General features: G+C 49.0%; 1 protein-coding gene across 1 annotated transcript; it reads right to left on the bottom strand.

Moving 5' to 3' along the window:
- Positions 1 to 320: 320 nt before the first annotated feature.
- On the bottom strand, positions 321 to 12129 carry LOC139398505 (triokinase/FMN cyclase-like; the record flags this gene model as incomplete). The annotated part of the gene is given in 11 exon segments (XM_071144458.1): positions 321 to 458; positions 2185 to 2298; positions 4125 to 4241; positions 4421 to 4510; positions 5855 to 5939; positions 7229 to 7263; positions 8099 to 8188; positions 9106 to 9184; positions 9380 to 9672; positions 10210 to 10399; positions 11719 to 12129. Coding segments are annotated over 11 exon segments (1237 nt in total), but the record flags the coding sequence as incomplete, so codon positions are not given.
- Between the last annotated feature and the right edge of the window lie 3099 nt (positions 12130 to 15228).

The following is a 15228-nucleotide window of genomic DNA, read 5'->3' as shown; positions in this document are numbered from 1 at the left end:
GCTACGTCTTGCTTGTTCTATGTTGCTCTGTCTGTATGCTACGTCTTGCTTGTCCTATGTTGCTCTGTCTGTATGCTATGTCTTGCTTGTTCTATGTTGCTCTGCGTGTGCTCACTGATCAATGATTGTCTGTATTGTAATTGTTTTTAATAACCTGCCCAGGGACTGTGGTTGAAAATTAGCCGGCTGGCTAAAACAGGCACTTTTACTGAAACGTTGATTAATGTGCACTGTCCCTGTAAAAAATAAAATAAACTCAAATTAATACTGTTCACAAATGTTGCATAGTGTATCTACAAGTATGCAATTAATGTCTTCACCTTTCGCAGCTTGGGCATGAGTGTTCCCGCAATCTCCGTCCCCGGATGCCCTGTCCAGTGAGTTTAGTTCCTCTTGGCGTTGAAGAAGGGAAGAGCACACCGCTTCTAGAGCCTTCCGCATCACATCACTGAGAGGACCTGACACACAGAAAGATATTAATTTACAGCTGTGTGTGTGTGTGTGTGTGTGTGTCTGTGTGTCTGTGTGTGTGTGTGTGTGTGTCTATGTGTGTGTGTCTGTGTGTGTGTGTGTCTGTGTGTGTGTGTGTCTCTGTGTGTGTGTGTCTCTGTGTGTGTGTGTGTCTGTGTGTGTGTGTCTGTGTGTGTGTGTCTGTGTGTGTGTCTGTGTGTGTGTCTGTGTGTGTCTGTGTGTGTCTGTGTGTATTCAAAAGATCAAAGATGACTTTTAAAAAAAAAGTGAGGGAACAATACGACTGGATTGGATCCCAGGTATCCTGCAGGGCATCAAGACTGTTGACCCACTGAGCTAGACCCAGGTATCCTGCAGGGCATCAAGACTGTTGACCCACTGAGCTAGACCCAGGTATCCTGCAGGACCTCAAGACTGTTGACCCACTGAGCTAGACCCAGGTATCCTGCAGGGCATCAATACTGTTGACCCACTGAGCTAAACCCAGGTATCCTGCAGGGCATCAAGACTGTTGACCCACTGAACTAGACCCAGGTATCCTGCAGGGCATCAAGACTGTTGAACCACTGAGCTAGACCCAGGTATCCTGCAGGGCCTCAAGACCGTTGATCCACTGAGCTAAACACAGGTATCCTGCAGGGCATCAAGACTGTTGACCCACTGAACTAAACCAAGGTATCCTGCAGGGCCTCAAGACTGTTGACCCACTGAGCTAAACCCAGGTATCCTGCAGGGCATCAAGACTGTTGACCCACTGAGCTAAACCCAGGTATCCTGCAGGGCATCAAGACTGTTGACCCACTGAGCTAAACCCAGGTATCCTGCAGGGCATCAAGACTGTTGACCCACTGAGCTAGACCCAGGTATCCTGCAGGACCTCAAGACTGTTGACCCACTGAGCTTAACCCAGGTATCCTGCAGGGCATCAAGACTGTTGACCCACTGAGCTAGACCCAGGTATCCTGCAGGGCCTCAAGACTGTTGACCCACTGAGCTAGACCCAGGTATCCTGCAGGACCTCAAGACTGTTGACCCACTGAGCTAGACCCAGGTATCCTGCAGGACCTCAAAACTGTTGACCCACTGAGCTAGATATAGGTATCCTGCAGGACCTCAAGACTGTTGACCCACTGAGCTAGACCCAGGTATCCTGCAGGACCTCAAGACTGTTGACCCACTGAGCTAGACCCAGGTATCCTGCAGGACCTCAAGACTGTTGACCCACTGAGCTAGACCCAGGTATCCTGCAGGACCTCAAGACTGTTGACCCACTGAGCTAGACCCAGTTATCCTGCAGGACCTCAAGACTGTTGACCCACTGAGCTAGACCCAGGTATCCTGCATGGCCTCAAGACTGTTGACCCACTGAGCTAAACCTACCTTCTGTGTGAGGTGTCAGGTGTGTGTTGTCCTAACCGTACCTTCTGTGTGAGGTGTCAGGTGAGTGTTGTGCTAACCGTACCTTCTGTGTGCGAGGTCAGGTGTGTGTTGTCCTAAACCTACCTTCTGTGTGAGAGGTCAGGTGTGTGTTGTCCTAAACCTACCTTCTGTGTGAGAGGTCAGGTGTGTGTTGTCCTAACCGTACCTTCTGTGTGCGAGGTCAGGTGAGTGTTGTCCTAAACCTACATTCTGTGTGAGGTGTCAGGTCAGGTGAGTGTTGTCCTAACCATACCTTCTGTGTGAGAGGTCAGGTGTGTGTTGTCCTAACCGTACCTTCTGTGTGAGAGGTCTCTTGCATGTCTTTTGCTGGAGGGTCCAGAATATAACTCGTCCCACTGATACACACAGTACTGAGGTTGGGCCAGGCAGAGGCTGTGGTCTTGGCATCTGAGAGAGAGATGGGGAGGGAGGGAGAGAGATGGAGGGAGAGATGGGGAGGGAGGGAGAGATGGGCAGGGAGGGAGTGAGATGGAGGGAGAGATGGGGAGGTAGGGAGAGAGAGATGGGGAGGTAGGGAGAGAGAGATTGGGAGGGAGAGAGTAAGAGATGGGGAGGGAGAGAGTGAGAGATGGGGAGGGAGAGAGTGAGAGATGGGGAGGGAGAGAGTGAGAGATGGGGAGGGAGAGAGTGAGAGATGGGGAGGGAGAGAGTGAGAGATGGGGAGGGAGAGAGTGAGAGATGGGGAGGGAGGGAGTAAGAGATGGGGAGGGAGAGAGAGAGATGGGGAGGGAGAGAGAGATGGGGAGGGAGGGAGAGAGAGATGGGGAGGGAGGGAGAGAGAGATGGGGAGGGAGGGAGAGAGAGATGGGGAGGGAGGGAGAGAGAGATGGGGAGGGAGGGAGAGAGAGATGGGGAGGGAGGAAGAGAGAGATGGGGAGGGAGGAAGAGAGAGATGGGGAGGGAGGGAGAGAGAGATGGGGAGGGAGAGAGTAAGAGATGGGGAGGGAGAGAGTAAGAGATGGGGAGGGAGGGAGAGATGGGGAGGGAGAGAGTAAGAAATGGGGAGGGAGAGAGTAAGAGTTGGGGAGGGAGGGAGTAAGAGATGGGGAGGGAGGGAGTAAGAGATGGGGAGGGAGGGAGTAAGAGATGGGGAGGGAGGGAGAGAGAGATGGGGAGGGAGAGAGAGAGAGATGGGAAGGGAGAGAGAGAGAGATGGGAAGGGAGAGAGAGAGAGATGGGAAGGGAGAGAGAGAGAGATGGGAAGGGAGAGAGAGAGAGATGGGAGGGAGAGAGTGAGAGATGGGGAGGGAGGGAGTGAGAGATGGGGAGGGAGGGAGTGAGAGATGGTGAGGGAGGGAGTGAGAGATGGTGAGGGAGGGAGAGAGAGATGGGGAGGGAGGGAGAGACAGATGGGGAGGGAGAGAGAGAGATGGGGAGGGAGAGAGTGAGATGGAGAGAGAGAGAGATGGGGAGGGAGGGAGAGAGAGATGGGGAGGGAGGGAGAGAGAGAGAGATGGGTTGGGAGGGAGAGAGAGATGGGGAGGGAGGGAGAGATGGGGAGGGAGGGAGAGAGAGATGGGGAGGGAGGGAGAGAGAGATGGGGAGGGAGGGAGAGAGAGATGGGGAGGGAGGGAGATGGAGAGGGAGATGACAAGCCAGTGTTACATGATGATAGGTCTGTGTGTATGTGTGAGTGTAATTGGGAGTGACTATGTTTTCAACCCACCAATGTGACAAGGTGACTGTTCTCAACCACCCAGTGTGACAATGTGACTGTGTTCTCAACCAGGTGACTGTGTTCTCAACCCACCAGTGTGACAAGGTGACTGTGTTCTCAACCAGGTGACTGTGTTCTCAACCCACCAGTGTGACAAGGTGACTGTGTTCTCAACCAGGTGACTGTGTTCTCAACCCACCAGTGTGACAAGGTGACTGTGTTCTCAACCAGGTGACTGTGTTCTCAACCAACCAGTGTGACAAGGTGACTGTGTTCTCAACCCACCAGTGTGACAAGGTGACTGTGTTCTCAACCAGGTGACTGTGTTCTCAACCAGGTGACTGTGTTCTCAACCAGGTGACTGTGTTCTCAACCAGGTGACTGTGTTCTCAACCAGGTGACTGTGTTCTCAACCAACCAGTGTGACAAGGTGACTGTGTTCTCAACCAACCAGTGTGACAATGTGACTGTGTTCTCAACCAGGTGACTGTGTTCTCAACCAGGTGACTGTGTTCTCAACCACCCAGTGTAACAAGGTGACTGTGTGTGTTCTCACCAAACAGTCGGAGTATCTCCTGGTCTGCTCTCATCATTGACAGAGACACTCCCGCCATCTCCAGTGATGTCATAAATGACCCCGACATCACACGGGCAACCCGCACCCCACGACCCTCTGTAACCATGGCAACAACAAACTAAAAAATATATTTAAAAAAAAAGGGATTCCACAGAGAATTTAAACAAGGTAACCTGAATAACGAGGTTAACAAATAGCTTTTCATAAAGCAATAAAATACAATATTATACATTGTTATTTACGATAACAGTTAGGCAATGAGCCATGAGTCTTACCCAGGTAGCGTATAGCAGATCTAGTAACAACAGATATCTCTAGACAAGACAGAGCTCCAAGGTTGTTGACACACAGAACCACACTGTCACCTGTACCAGAGAGAGAGAGAGATGGGACACGGTTAGGAGGTAGGAGGGGCGGGCACGGTTAGGAGGACGAGGTAGGAGGGGGGGGGCACGGTAAAAAGGAAGGGGGGGGACACGGTTTAAAAAGGAGGAGGGGGGACACGGTTTAAAGGAGGAGGGGGGACACGGATTAAAAAGGAGGAGGGGGGACACGGATTAAAAAGGAGGAGGGGGGACACGGATTAAAAAGGAGGAGGGGGGACACGGATTAAAAAGGAGGAGGGGGGACACGGATTAAAAAGGAGGAGGGGGGACACGGATTAAAAAGGAGGAGGGGGGACACGGATTAAATAGGAGGAGGGGGGACACGGATTAAATAGGAGGAGGGGGGGACACGGTTAAAATACGAGGAGGGGGGACACGGTTTAAATACGAGGAGGGGGGACACGGTTTAAATACGAGGAGGAGGGACACGGTTTAAATACGAGGAGGGGGGACACGGTTTAAATACGAGGAGGGGGGACACGGTTTAAATAGGAGGAGGGGGGACACGGTTTAAATAGGAGGAGGGGGGACACGGTTTAAATAGGAGGAGGGGGGACACGGTTTAAATAGGAGGAGGGGGGACACGGTTTAAATAGGAGGAGGGGGGACACGGTTTAAATAGGAGGAGGGGGGACACGGTTTAAATAGGAGGAGGGGGGACACGGTTTAAATAGGAGGAGGGGGGACACGGTTTAAATAGGAGGAGGGGGGACACGGTTTAAATAGGAGGAGGGGGGACACGGTTTAAATAGGAGGAGGGGGGACACGGTTTAAATAGGAGGAGGGGGGACACGGTTTAAATAGGAGGAGGGGGGACACGGTTTAAATAGGAGGAGGGGGGACACGGTTTAAATAGGAGGAGGGGGGACACGGTTTAAATAGGAGGAGGGGGGACACGGTTTAAATAGGAGGAGGGGGGACACGGTTTAAATAGGAGGAGGGGGGACACGGTTTAAATAGGAGGAGGGGGGACACGGTTTAAATAGGAGGAGGGGGGACACGGTTTAAATAGGAGGAGGGGGGAAACGGTTTAAATAGGAGGGGGGACACGGTTTAAATAGGAGGAGGGGGGACACGGTTTAAAGGAGGAGGGGGACACGGGTTAAAGGAGGAGGGGGACACGGGTTAAAGGAGGAGGGGGACACTGTTTAAAGGAGGAGGGGGACACTGTTTAAAGGAGGAGGGGGACACTGTTTAAAGGAGGAGGGGGACACTGTTTAAAGGGCGAGGGGGACACGGTTTAAAGAAGGAGGGGGACACGGTTTAAAGAAGGAGGGGGACACGGTTGAACTTTGCACTGATTAAATGCGGTGGTCCTTGTACCTGACTTCAGAGACAGATGTGATTGGCTGGCAGGGTTGGTCATATGGTCTACCATGGTCTTCACCACCTCATCCGCCGAGGTCACCTAAAAGAGATCCATCATGGCAAACCAACAACGTCTCAGGCCCCAATGAAATATGACACACCGACAGGGCAGCGCCACCCGGGTTTGGCCGTCATTGTAAATAAGAATACGTTCTAAACTGAGTTGCCCTAGTTAAAAAAGGTTGAATAAAGGTTAAATAAAGGTTGAATAAAGGTTGAATAGAGGTTGAATAAAGGGTAAATAAAGGTTGAATAAAGGTTGAATAGAGGTTGAATAGAGGTTGAATAGAGGTTGAATAGAGGTTGAATAAAGGTTGAATAGAGGTTGAATAGAGGTTGAATAAAGGGTAAATAAAGGTTGAATAGAGGTTGAATAGAGGTTGAATAGAGGTTGAATAGAGGTTGAATAGAGGTTGAATAGAGGTTGAATAGAGGTTGAATAGAGGTTGAATAAAGGTTGAATAGAGGTTGAATAGAGGTTGAATAGAGGTTGAATAGAGGTTGAATAGAGGTTGAATAAAGGGTAAATAAAGGTTGAATAAAGGGTAAATAAAGGTTGAATAAAGGTTGAAAAGGTTGAATAGAGGTTGAATAGAGGTTGAATAGAGGTTGAATAAAGGGTAAATAAAGGTTGAATAAAGGGTCAATAAAGGTTGAATAAAGGTTGAATAGAGGTTGAATAAAGGTTGAATAGAGGTTGAATAGAGGTTGAATAAAGGGTAAATAAAGGTTGAATAAAGGTTGAATAAAGGTTGAAAAGGTTGAATAAAGGTTGAATAGAGGTTGAATAGAGGTTGAATAGAGGTTGAATAGAGGTTGAATAGAGGGTAAATAAAGGTTGAATAAACGGTCAATAAAGGTTGAATAAAGGTTGAAAAGGTTGAATAGAGGTTGAATAGAGGTTGAATAGAGGTTGAATAAAGGTTGAATAGAGGTTGAATAGAGGTTGAATAGAGGTTGAATAAAGGGTAAATAAAACAGTGCACTACTTTTAACCAGATTGAGTGCCATTTGGAACACACTGCCTACACTGCATCTTAACTTTATTACACTGACCTTTGACCTCTTAATGCCAACACACTGCCTACACTGCATCTTAACTTTACTACACTGACCTTTGACCTCTTAATGCCTACACTGTAACCTAACTGTACTACACTGACCTTCGACCTCTTAATGCCAACACACTGCCTACACTGCATCTTAACTTTATTACACTGACCTTTGACCTCTTAATGCCAACACACTGCCTGCACTGTAACCTAACTTTATTACACTGACCTTTGACCTCTTAATGCCAACACTGTATCCTAACTTTATTACACTGACCTTTGACCTCTTAATGCCAGGCTCACCATGGATACCTGAGGAGAAAAACAACATGATCTAAATTACTAACTGCTCTTTCTTCCCCCATAGAAGTTATCGATTCCAAACATGGAATTTACCGTCCCAATTCCCCCCCTCACCCAGTCCCAGCTCCCCCCTCACCCAGTCCCAGCTCCATCTCTCCCTCCCTCCCTCTCTCACCTAGTCCCAGCTCCCTCCCTCCCTCTCACCCACCCAGTCCCCTCTCTCCCTCCTCCTCTCTCTCACCTAGTCCCAGCTCCCTCCCTCCCTCTCTCACCTAGTCCCAGCTCCCTCCCTCCCTCTCTCACCTAGTCCCAGCTCCCTCCCTCCCTCTCTCACCCAGTCCCAGCTCCCTCCCTCCCTCCCTCCCTCCCTCCCTCTCTCACCCAGTCCCAGCTCCCTCCCTCCCTCTCTCACCCAGTCCCAGCTCTCGCTCTCCCTCTCTCACCCAGTCCCAGCTCCCTCCCTCTCTCACCCAGTCCCAGCTCCCTCCCTCCCTCTCTCACCCAGTCCCAGCTCCCTCCCTCCCTCTCTCACCCAGTCCCAGCTCTCTCTCTCCCTCTCTCACCCAGTCCCAGCTCCCTCCCTCTCTCACCCAGTCCCAGCTCCCTCCCTCTCTCAACCAGTCCCAGCTCCCTCCCTCCCTCCCTCTCTCACCCAGTCCCAGCTCTCTCTCTCCCTCTCTCACCCAGTCCCAGCTCCCTCCCTCCCTCCCTCTCTCACCCAGTCCCAGCTCCCTCCCTCTCTCTCTCTCACCCAGTCCCAGCTCTCTCTCTCCCTCCCTCCCACACCCAGTCCCAGCTCCCTCCCTCCCTCACCTAGTCCCAGCTCTCTCTCTCCCTCTCTCACCCAGTCCCAGCTCCATCTCTCCAACAGGCAGGTCAAAGGAGGGCAGACAGCCTGGAACACTGCAGGGAGACAAGCTGACCCCCAGAGTACCTACAGTAGAAACATACATTCTCTGAGAATACTAGAGGATTTCAAGGTTTTACTGCTAACCTACAAAGCATTACATGGGCTTGCTCCTACCTCTCTCTCTGATTTGGTCCTGCCGTACATACCTACACGTACGCTACAGTCACAAGACGCAGGCCTCCTAATTGTCCCTAGAATTTCTAAGCAAACAGCTGGAGGCAGGGCTTTCTCCTATAGAGCTCAATTTTTATGGAACGGTCTGCCAACCCATGTCAGAGACGCAAACTCGGTCTCAACCTTTAAGTCTTTACTGAAGACTCATCTGTGTGAATCTAAGTGTGCGTTCTCTAATTCTCTCCTTCTCTCTTTCTTTCTCTCTCTTGGAGGACCTGAGCCCCAGGACCATGCCCCAGGACTACCTGACATGATGACTCCTTGCTGTCCCCAGTCCACCTGGACGTGCTGCTGCTCCAGTTTCAACTGTTCTGCCTTATTATTATTGGACCATGCTGGTCATTTATGAACATTGGAACATCTTGGCCATGTTCTGTTATAATCTCCACCCGGCACAGCCAGAAGAGGACTGGCCATCCCACATAGCCTGGTTCCTCTCTAGGTTTCTTCCTAGGTTTTGGCCTTTCTAGGGAGTTTTTCCTAGCCTACGTGCTTCTACACCTGCATTGCTTGCTGTTTGGGGTTTTAGGCTGGGTTTCTGTACAGCACTTTGAGATATCAGCTGATGTAAGAAGGGCTATATAAATACATTTGATTTGATTAGAGGAGTATAAACTGACAGGTACAGAATAGAGACAAGCTGACCCCCAGAGTACCTACAGTAGAAACATACAATCTCTGAGAATACTAGAGCAGTATAAACTGACAGATACAGATAAGAGAAAAGCTGACTGGCTGAAACGGTTGTGAGTGTGTGTAGATCTCACCAATGCCCTTCACTGCCTCTGTCACCTTGGAGACAATCTCGTCCAATGGACAACCTTCTTCAGCCAGAGCCCCAGCAAGCTGAGCGAGAGGAAAAGAGATCAATGACTTTCTTTCATACGACGTGTTAACACCAAAACAGTCCTAGATGATCGATCGGGGTTAAAGTTGAAGTCGGTGTTTAAAATCCTATATATCTAAACATTAAAAACGCTATACTTCTGTCATTTATAATAAGGTCAAAAAGAGATGAAACATTGATCTATTATCCATTACCTTGTGAACGAACACCGTCCCACACAGGCCCCTCCTCCCCGCCTTACTGGGTTGATCAAAAGCACAGTCGTCGGCAACAATCACCATTTCGATTGCGACGCCGCGGTTACGGGCCTGTTCCGCAGCGAGGCCGAAGTTGAGGCGGTCTCCGGTGTAGTTCTTAACGATGAGTAGAACTCCCGACACCCCCGCGTCACGTAGTGATAAAATGGCCGCTAGAACACTGGCCGGGGGAGGGGAGGCAAAGACACCACCTGCAACCGCTGCTGATAGCATACCGCTACCTATGTACCCTGGGGGGGAGAGAGGGAGAGAGAGGGAGAAGGGGAGGGAGAGACAGGGAGAGAGGGGGGTGGGGGATCCGAGAGACAGAGAGAGAGAGAGGGGGGATCAGAGAGAGACAGAGAGAGAGAGGGGAAGAGAGAGGGAGAAGGGGAGGGAGAGAGGGAGAAGGGGAGGGAGAGATGGGGAGAGAGGGGGGCATCAGAGAGAGACAGAGAGAGAGGGAGAGAGAGGGAGAAGGGGAGGGATCGACGGGGAGAGAGAGGGGGAGAGAGAGGGGAGAGAGGGAGAAGGGGAGGGAGAGATGGGGAGAGAGGGGAGAGAGAGGGTAAGAGAGAGGGAGAAGGGGAGGGATCAACGGGGAGAGAGATGGGGGAGAGGGAGAAGGGGAGGGAGAGATAGGGAGAGAGGGGGGTGGGAGATCAGAGACAGAGAGAGAGTACTTGTCTGTGTTGGCTCGTGCCCAGGCCCGAGTCCCAGTCAGGGCTTCCCCTGGATTTACAACGTTGGTGTCTGAATGTGTCTATACAGGTATACGAGTGTCCTACCTGCGTGTGCTGGCTCGTGTCCAGACCCCCCTCCAGACAGCAAGGCCACCCGGCCCTTGAGGGCCTCCAGATCAGCCCTGACCACCACCCTGTGGCCCCTCAGCAGAGAGAGACATCCAGAGCTAGAGACAATGCCTTCCAGGGCCTCGTCTACACAGCGGTCTACTGAGTTTAACAACTTCTGTTGGGGCTGCGAGAGGAGAGACGTAGGAGAGGAGAGACGTAGGAGAGGAGAGACGTAGGAGACGTAGGAGAGGAGAGACGTAGGAGAGGAGAGACGTAGGAGAGGAGAGACGTAGGAGAGGAGAGACGTACGTAGGAGAGACGTAGGAGGAGAGACGTACGGAGGAGAGAAGAGACGTAGGAGAGGAGAGACGTAGGAGAGGAGAGACGTAGGAGAGGAGAGACGTAAGAGACGTAGGAGAGGAGAGACGTAGGAGAGGAGAGACGTAAGAGAGGAGAGACGTAAGAGAGGAGAGACATAGGAGAGGAGAGACGTAAGAGACGTAGGAGAGGAGAGACGTAGGAGAGGAGAGACGTAGGAGAGGAGAGGAGAGACGTAGGAGAGGAGAGGAGAGACGTAGGAGAGGAGAGGAGAGACGTAGGAGAGGAGAGGAGAGACGTAGGAGAGAAGAGGAGAGACGTAAGAGAGGAGAGACGTAGGAGAGGAGAGACGGAGGAGAGGAGAGACGGAGGAGAGGAGAGACGGAGGAGAGGAGAGACGGAGGAGGAGAGAAGAGACGTAGGAGAGGAGAGACGTGGGAGAGGAGAGACGTGGGAGAGGAGAGACGGAGGAGAGAAGAGACGGAGGAGAGGAGAGGAGAGACGTAGGAGAGGAGAGACGTAGGAGAGGAGAGACGTAGGAGAGGAGAGACGTAAGAGAGGAGAGGAGAGACGTAAGAGAGGAGAGGAGAGACGTAAGAGAGGAGAGGAGAGACGTAAGAGAGGAGAGGAGAGACGTAAGAGAGGAGAGACGTAAGAGAGGAGAGACGTAAGAGAGGAGAGACGTAAGAGAGGAGAGACGTAAGAGAGGAGAGACGTAAGAGAGGAGAGACGTAAGGCCCAAAGCCTGTAACCATCTGATATATAGACCTACAGAGGCTAGGCTACATGGTACACTGACCCTGTAGCAGACTACAACACTGACCCTGTAACAGACTGACCCTGTAACAGACTACAACACTGACCCTGTAACAGACTACAACACTGACCCAGATCATGTAATACTGTACAAAACAAGAGGCCAAAGATCGAAGGCCTAAGCCTCTCGTTAGCTACATTTGTCCTTTTGCACTAATGGCAATAAATGGACTATGTTCCTTGGCTTGAACCTGTGTCTGCCATGCAATCACGAAGGGCTCACCATTCTGCAGGCTACTCTGTTCAAAAGCATCCCAAGACAATGTATTTACAGCATTCCGTGACTTTGCATTGAAACAGGCCATTCATGTGTACGTTTTAATTGGGTTTAGAGATGTTTATTTAATAGTTTTCTTGCAGTTATCTTACCTTCATGCTTCTGCTGTTGTTTTCTTCTGACGCTTTGCACGTTGAACTTCACGCTAGTGGCACAGATATTTATAACTAGACCAAGATAGACCACAAGCCTGTCGTTTCAAACAGGAACAAATGAGTCATTGTGGGCAGAGCCAAGCCCGAGCTAGAGCGATTCTATTGGCGCGTTCTAGCACGTATATTTGCATATATCAGTTAGGGAACGCCGACTCTTTGCACTCCTTCTAAACAACACTATTTTATAAAACTTGAACAAAGGGTAACATTTGTAACACATTCTAGTTTTTTGGAACAGAACATGGTATTGAGATCAAATGTATCATCGATGAGAAAATGTGCAAAAGGTAGGCCAAAATCCATATCGTTCCATCTTCTCCCACTGCCGGACACTGGGCTTCCTCTCACTACCGTGGAAACCCCAAAACGGATGCTTCACATTTATACATCCGGCGAAATATCTGCGCTGGTGATGCGCAGTTCTTCTTCGGTGGGGTTTAACCTGCATCCAAAAAGTCGCATTATCGCCCTCAACTGGACTATAAATATAAAACTATTATACTTTGTGATACAAAATGGGAAAAATGGTCATATAAAATACCCATTCCAACTAACCCGACATTACACGCACCTGTCCCTGTGCATTTCGAAAACGATTCATTCTATTTCAACGACTCTCTTTACTGACTCGAGAGTCATGAATCGCCACTCGTTCATTTTAGTCGTTCGTTGTGACCTGCTAAGAGGAAACGTTGCGCAATGACTCCCAGCCTACAGCAGGACTGATAGCCTGTCCTACACGCTCCTCCGGCTCAGCACCTCGGGAGAGTCGAACGATTCCTTATTTTGACCGAACGAGTCGAAAAGATCCGAGTCCGTAAAAAGAGCCGAACTTCCCATCACGACCACGCACACCTGTCACGGACCGAGGTCAAAGTGGACTGTTTACAGAAACAGGGAGTGGAAGCAGAAGTGTCACCAAACTTATACCCTATTGAGCAGCGCAGCATTATCAATGCTGGTGTAAAAGGAAGGGAACGTTGCCACTACCTCGCTTGAATCCGATAACCCATGAGTCATGGACGATAGGGGAGAGTGATGTTTATCAGAATTAGCCACTGATCATGACTATCAGTTCCATTACACATAAGAATAATTGGACAAAGGCGTCTTCTGTACAGGGGTAGTTTTGTTAATTAAAGAGCCCCGACGCTCGGTCTGAACAGTGTACCTACCGTAAGTGCGTATTTTGTATTTGTGAAATTATTATGCGATATGACCGAGGGGTTCATGTTTCCAGAACCATCACCGAAATTGATCATTGATTTACTTTTGGATGGTGTTTTGTCTTCCAGAGCAAATTCTCCTTTTAATTAAACACATTTACGGTCCTTGCACTATAATATGTAACTTTAGGTTCGTTTAGTGCATTATTGGATCGGTCAGAATATGGACATGTGAAGCTCTGTCACCATTCTGATTGTCATACAAGTTATCTCAAACACTTTTTTTTGTTGTTGTTGCATAAATCCTTTATTGCAATGAGATGGCAACCAAACACTGGGTATAGCAAGGGACCGTGGGCAAGTAACGAGCAAGGAAACTCAAAGGATCTGCGTTGTTTTTTTTTAGGTGAAGCTCTGTTTTACTTTTTTTTATATATAGTTTTGAAAACGTGGTCTCATAAAAAAAACTGATTTTTATCGTAATTCCATTAACAAAGTTTGCATCTTCTACTAAATTCATTTTTTGTAAAATATTTTAGTGGACTTGTCATTGTGCATAGTTGTATGGTTTGTTAAACTTTGAAATCAATGTTATTTTTTAAAAATTTGGCAATACATTTTAAAGTGAAAAAACTGAGTCAAAGCGCAATTCCGTTTGAATTGATCCTCGGCCATTGCACTTCCTCGGGAATTATATGCTGCTAGGTGATTGGTCATGGTCATTTCCTGAAGGCTTTGCACTTCATGCATTCTTTAGGAGTATCATATCTTGTCCTTGGTCATATATCAATTTCTTCAAATTCATGGGCGATTCAAGATAACTAGTGATGCATCGATATGACATTTTTGGCCGATTCCGATAATTTCCTTGCCAAAGAACCGATACCGATATTTACAATTTTAGCGACCTTTTTAAGCATTCTAGTACAGTTAAATAGTTAACACACACACGTGGACGCATCTCAGTGCAAGAGACACGTCACTACAGTCCCTGGTTCGAATCCAGACTGAATCACATCCGGCCGTGATGATGGGGTATTGTGTGTAGGCCAGTGACGACAACCATCTACATGTCATCCATTTCAAATTCAGACTGTAACACAACAAAATGTGGAAAAAGTCAAGGGGTGTGAATACTTTCTGATGGCTCTGTAGAGAAACTCGTCTGGGAGGGAGGTTTTGGGGGGTGGGAACACTGCACAGCACAGCTGGATTTGCCTTTGTAGTCTGAAGTCCTTGCCACATGCGATGTGAGTCTGAGCTGTCGAATATTTGAGTCTGTATTGTCTTTTTGCTCATAATTGATCAGTGGAGCTCGTACCAGCTTGCCCTGTACCCGGGCTTGCCTCGTACCAGCTTGCCTTGTACCAGCTTGCCTTGTACCCGGGCTTACCTTGTACCAGCTTGCCTTGTACCTGGACTTGCCTTGTACCAGCTTGCCTTGTACCCGGGCTTGCCTTGTACCAGCTTGCCTTGTACCCGGGCTTGCCTTGTACCAGCTTGCCTTGTACCCGGGCTTACCTTGTACCAGCTTGCCTTGTACCTGGACTTGCCTTGTACCAGCGTGCCTTGTACCCGGGCTTGCCTTGTACCAGCTTGCCTTGTACCCGGGCTTACCTTGTACCAGCTTGCCTTGTACCTGGACTTGCCTTGTACCAGCGTGCCTTGTACCCGGGCTTGCCTCGTACCAGCGTGCCTTGTACCCGTCAACAGGGTTTGTTCTGCTTACATTGAATGCTGCAGTAATGGCTCTCGGCATTGTATCTCCTTTCATAGATGGCGTAATAGCGCCGTCTGCTGGATAGGAGGTAGAACTATTTGCAAAATATCTCTCTCATTTCAGTTCGAAGAGCTTTATTTGTTTTGGGAAACATATGTTAACATCGCCAAAGAAAGTGAAATGGAATATAAATAAAGTGAAATAAACAATAAAAAGTGAACAGTAAACAAGTTCCAAAGGAATAGACACATTACAGATGTCATGTTTCTAAATACTGTTGTAACGATGTGCAAATAATTAAAATAAATATGGGTTGTATTTACAATGGTGTTTGTTCTTCACTGGTTGCCCTTTTCTTGTGGCAACAGGTCACACATCTTGCTGCTGTGATGTCACACGGTGGTATTTTTAAGTGATGTTATATCTTCCAATCACCGGCTTCGAGGGCGTTATCACATTTATACACAGGGTTACCAACATATTGAAATAATGATTGCCGTATTTTCTTCTTAAGCTTCAGGGTCGTTTTGTTCTTTGTTTTGTTGGTGACATTTATAAACA

The sequence above is a fragment of the Oncorhynchus clarkii genome, unplaced genomic scaffold, assembly GCF_045791955.1.
Source record: "Oncorhynchus clarkii lewisi isolate Uvic-CL-2024 unplaced genomic scaffold, UVic_Ocla_1.0 unplaced_contig_11598_pilon_pilon, whole genome shotgun sequence".
NCBI lineage: Eukaryota > Metazoa > Chordata > Actinopteri > Salmoniformes > Salmonidae > Oncorhynchus > Oncorhynchus clarkii.
This window is presented reverse-complemented; position numbering and strand designations above follow the sequence as displayed.